The 5636-nt window shown below is 45.2% G+C and overlaps 1 protein-coding gene across 1 annotated transcript in view; it reads right to left on the bottom strand.

The window, feature by feature from the left end:
• Positions 1-75: 75 nt before the first annotated feature.
• The window catches only part of LOC122548755 (SCO-spondin-like), a 14865-nt gene continuing 9304 nt past the window's right edge, over positions 76-5636 (bottom strand). Inside the window, exons 2-3 of the mRNA XM_043687522.1 lie at positions 2265-2467; positions 76-207 (exon numbers count right to left, since the gene is read on the bottom strand). Coding sequence (XP_043543457.1) covers positions 76-207; positions 2265-2467 — 335 coding nt within the window. The remainder of the gene's footprint in view (positions 208-2264; positions 2468-5636) is intronic.

Genomic DNA, 5636 nt, shown 5'->3' with positions numbered 1-5636 from the left:
GGGGTGAAGTCTCTGGTGGGAGGGAGCTGCTGGAAACAGTGGCACTCAATCAGTTGTTTCTCCTGAGTGTTCTACTCACCCACATGCATCGAAGACACACCATTCATAGAACGGCTGGTAAGGCACGTCTTGGTGACAGGACTGGAAGAGAGTTTGGCTGATGGTGCTGCACCGTTTCCTTGCCCATGTGACACGGTGAGGATTCTCCTGTGGGTCACAAGTGAGACATGGTGTTAGAGACGGAGAGTGACGGACTCTGTGCTTCACACTACTTGGTATATTAGACAGTGACGCACACATAGTCACTCCCACAATACCCCAACCTCTGTATTCACAGCCCCCTACCATCCCACTCCCCAGTTTGCTCCCACCTCTACACTCTCTCCAATGCATTCACATCTTTCCTTGAATGTGGCACCCAGAACTGTCCACAATCCTCCAGCTCTGAGGTAGCCAGGGTTTTGTACAAGTTCACCACCACCTCCATGCTCTTTGTTTATTTGTACTGTTCAGATTCCTCTCTGATTTTTGAACCACATTCTAAGATTCCCTATCACCTTTCACCTTAGACACATACACACCAGGTCTCTCTGCTCCTGCACACACATTAGGATAGCACCTTTATTTTGTACTGTGCCTACATGTTCTTCCTACCATTCAATCATCTCCCATTTTACTGAGCTAAAATTCACATTGATGAGAATGATGATGGAGATCAGACAAAGTTCGCATTAACTTCAAACATGGTGTCATTTGCAAAGTTTGAGATATGCCCTTGATATCAAGGCTGACATTCGACCGAGTGTGACATCAAGGAGCCCCGAGCAAAACTGGAGTTAATGGGTATCGGGGGCAAACTCCCCACTGGTTAGAGTCAGACCTGACACACAGGAAGGTGGTTGTGGCTGTTGGAGGTCGTCATCTCAGCTCCAGGACATCTCTGCAGGAGTCCCTCAGGGGAGTGTCCCAGGCCCAACCATCTTCAGCTGCTTCATCAATCACCTTCCCTCTGTCATAAGGTCAGAAGTGGGAATGTTCGCCGATGATTCAGCACCATTCACAACTCCTCAGACACTGAAGCAGTCCGTGCTCAAATGCAGCAAGATCTGGACAATATCCAGGCTTGGGCTGACACGTGACAAGTAACATTCATGCCACACAATGCCAGGCTAGGACCATCACCAATAAGAGACAATCTAACCACCAACCCTTGACATTCAATGGTATTACCATCACTGAATCCCCCACTATCAATATCCTGGGAATGATCATTGATCAGAAACTCAATTGGACTCAGCACATAAACACAGTGTTTCCAAGAGCAGGTCAGAAGCTAGGAATACTGCGGTGAGTAATCCACCTCCCAACTCCCAAAAGCCTGTCCACCATCTATAAGGCACAAGTAAGGAGTGTGATGGAATACTCCCCACTTGCCCTGGGTGGGGGCAGCTCCAACAACAAGCTCAACACCATCCAGGACAAAGCAGCCGCTTGATTGGTATCACATGCACAAACACCCCCTCCCTCCACCACCGATGCTCAGTAACAGCAGGGTGTACCATCTACAAGATACACTGCAGAAACTCACCAAAGACTCTCAGACAGCACCTTCCAAACCCATGACCACTTCCATCCAGAAGGACAAGGGCAGCAGATACATGGGAACACCACCCCCTGGAAGTTCCCCTCCGAGCCCCTCACCATCCTGACTTGGAAATATATCGCCGTTCCTTCACTGTCGCTGGATCAGAATCCTGGAATTCCCTCCCTAAGGGACATTGTGGGTCGACCTACAGCACATGGACTGCAGCGGTTCAGGAAGGCAGCTCACCCCCACCTTCTCAAGGGGGCAACTAGGGACAGGCAGTAAATACTGGGCCCAACCAGCAATGCCCATGTCCCATGAAAAGAAAACATTTTCCATTATTGGGTGAATAATTTCTTATCATGTTTTACATTTTCATTTAGTTTTTTGTTTTTCTATTATTCATAAAACTATTTCGCTTTTCCAATTTATTCTCTAAACAGTTTTAGTGCATTATTTTCAATAAGTTTTACATTAAACAACTAAACCAGAAATAATAAAATGCTTGTAATTATAGAAGTCATTTTCTCAATAGGATAAATACTTATTGTGTGTAATGGGCGAGCAATGAAATTTGTGTAATGTGGGACATCAGTTTCAGGAGCTAAGATATTGAGAAGGCTTGGTCAATGTGACCTCTGAACTTGTTAATTTCTCAGTGAGAGGTTTTTGGACTCACAGAACAGGGATGGGGAATGTCATCATCGTAGACCTCAGGGCAAGTCTGACTAACTCGCCAGGAATTGCCAAAACGATCGGGTGTTGCTTCCACAATCCCCTGTCGGGTGGTGAAGTCATTCTCTGCATCACCATCAAAATTCCCACACAATCCACTGACTTGGCCCTGGTGCTGTGACTCGAGCTGTATGTAGACACGGGTTCCTGCACAGAGATGAGAGAAATGAGTGCGACAGGACCAGTCACTTACTCTCACATCCTGTCACTAATTCTTACTCAAGACACACAAATGTCCACTTTCACTCAGAGATTTGAAAACCACAAATGTGACTGCACTATTTAAGAAAGGGGACAGACAGGAAACGTTAGATCGGTTAGTTGAGCTTCTGTCATTGTGGAAATGTTCCAATCGATTATTAAGGAGACAGCAGCAGGACTTGTAGAAAATGGTAATACAATCAGAAAGAGAGGTTTTGCGAAAGGGAATTTATGGTTTATAGATTTAAGAGGGTGTTTGAGAAGCAAACACACAGGATGGTCACCAACAGATATAATGGGTTGGAATTTCCAAAAGGCATTCAAAAGAATGTAATAGAGACAGTTACAGCACAAGGTAGGAACTCACAGATGTGAAGGTGACAGGATGGAGGGGCAGCTAACCAGCAGCAAACAGAGTCTGAAGGACAGTTGGAAACCTGTCAGAGCCATTGGAATATCTCAGGGATCTGTTCCTGGGTCCCAAGTATTTTCAATCTCTGTCAATGACTGACAGTCACAGAGAGTAGGAGGAAGAGGCAATCAATCAGCCACTTGAAGCAGTAAGTAGGACACTGGACGATCCACATGTAGGGCAATGGGGACAAAGCAGGAAAGAGGCTGCTCCAAATGCCAGCGCAGACAGAAATGGGGGAAACGGGAGTGGGCAACAAAGAAGAATGAACACGTACTTCAGTTCTGTCTTCACAAAGGAGGGTACAAGTACACCCCATCCCCAAAAATATCACAAAACCAAGGGTCTAGACAGAAGGCCAAATTAGTATTCATAAGAAAATGGTGCTGGAAAAATGAATGAAGTTAAAGATGAATAAATCTCCAGGCCTGGCAATCTACATTTCAGAGTGCCAAAGGAAGTGACTGAAGAAATAGAACAGTACAGCAAAGACCCTTCAGCCCTCGATGCTGTGGCAGCCGTTTATCCTACTCTAAGATCAGACTAACCCACATCCCCTTCATTGTACTATCGCCCATGTGCCTATTCAAGTATTGCTTAAATGTCCCTAAACTACCTGACTCTACTACACTGTTGGCAGTGCATTCCACACACCCACCACTCTCTGAGTAAAGAACCTCCCTCTGACATCTCCCCGAAACCTTCCTCCAATCACCTTAAAATTAGGCCCCCTCATGATAGCCATTTCTGCCCTGGGGAAAAGTCTCTGGCTATCCACTCTGTCTGTGCCTCTCATCATCTTGTACCCCTCTATCAAGTCACCTCTCATCCTTCTTCACTCCAATGAGAAAAGCCCCAGCTCCCTTAACCTTTCTTCATAAGGCACACCCTCCAGTCCAGGCAGCGCCCTGGGAAATCTCCTCTGTAACCCTCTCTAAAGCTTTCACGTCCTTCATATAATAAGGCGACAAGGCTGAGAGGTGGCAAATGGAGTTTAATGCAGAAAAGTGTGCATTCGCTTTGGAAGGTGCAACAGGAATACAGAGTGCTGGGGTACTGGTCAGATTCTTGGCAGTGTAGATGAGCAGAGAGATCTCTGTGTTCACATGCATAGATCCTTGAAAGTTGCCACCCAGACTGATAGGGTTGTTAAGAAGGTGATAGCTTTTATTGGTAGAGAGATTCAGTTTCAGCGCCATGAGGTCATGCTACAGCTGTACAAAACACTGGTACAGCCACACTTGGAGTACTGTGTACAGTTCTGATCACTTGGTTATAGGAAGGGTGTGGAAGCATTGGAAGCAGAGGAAATTTACTAGGATGTTGCCTGGTATGGAAGGAAGGTCTTATGAGGAAAGGCTGAGGGACTTGAGGCTGTTTTTGTTAGAAGAAGGTGACTTAATACAGACATATAAGACAATAGCGTGGACAGTGAGTGGACAGTGAAAGCCTTCTTCCTCGGATAGTGATGGCTAGCACAAGGGAACATAGCTTTAAATTGAGGAGTAATAGATATAGGACAGATGTCAGAGGTAGTTTCTTTACTCAGAGAGTAGTAATGGTGTGGAACGGCCTGCCTGCAACAGGAGTAAACTCGCCAAATTTAAGGGCATTTAAATGGTTATTGGATAAACATATGGATGAAAATAGAATAGTGTCGGTGAGATGGGCTTCAAATTAGGTCGGCTCAACATTGAAGGCTGAAGGGACTGGACTGCGCTGGAATGTTCTATATTCTATATTGTGGAACTGAACACAATAAAATTCCATTAGGCCATCACATCCTCTGTCGCTGAAATTGTTGGATCCATTGTTTCTGGAATAGTTCCTCTGGACAGGAAGGTAGTTCATGTAAAGTCCCCATAAATTATTTGATCTTTTATTCATTAAAGATCATGGTCGATCTTGTGAGAGGAACACAAACAGTTTACAATAAATAGGCAAAAAGTTGGCAAATGGAGTATAATGTAGGAAAATGCAATGTTGTTTATTTTGGAAGAAAGAATAAAAGAACAGAGTTTTTTTAATGGAGAAAAACTGCAGGAAGTTGCAACAGAAAGAGAACTGGGGGAACTTGTGCACAAAACACAGAAAGCTAGAATCCAGGGGCAGCAGGTAGTCAGGAAGGCTAAAGACAAAGAACAAAGAAAATTTACAGCCCAGGAACAGGCCCTTCGGCCCTCCAAGCCTGGGCCGATCCAAATCTACTGTCTAAACCTGTCGGTCAATTCCTAAGCATCTGTATCCCTCTGCTCCCCACCTACTCAGGCATTTATCCAGACACATCTTAAATGAATCTACCGTGCCTGCCTCTACCACCTCTGCTGGCAACGTGTTCCAAATGCCCACCACCCTCTGTGTGAAGTACTTACTATGTGCATCCCCCTTAAACTTTCCACCTCTCACCTTGAAAGCATGACCTCTCGTTATTGAATCCTTCACCCTGTCTATATCCTTCATGATTTTGTAAACCTCAATCAGGTCCCCCCTCAATCTCCTTTTTTCTAGTGAAAATAAACCTAACCTACTCAACCTCTCTTCATAGCTAGCACCTTCCATACCAGGCAACATCCTCGTAAACCTTCTCTGCACCCTCTCCAAAGCGTCCACATCCTTTTGGTAATGTGGCGACCAGAACTGTACACAGTATTCTAAACGCGGCCAAACCAATGTCTTGTACAATTTTAACATGACTTACCAGCT

The sequence above is a fragment of the Chiloscyllium plagiosum genome, chromosome 4 (genome assembly GCF_004010195.1).
Source record: "Chiloscyllium plagiosum isolate BGI_BamShark_2017 chromosome 4, ASM401019v2, whole genome shotgun sequence".
Lineage (NCBI taxonomy): Eukaryota > Metazoa > Chordata > Chondrichthyes > Orectolobiformes > Hemiscylliidae > Chiloscyllium > Chiloscyllium plagiosum.
Note: the sequence above shows the minus strand (reverse complement) of the source record. Positions and strands in the feature narration are given on the sequence as shown.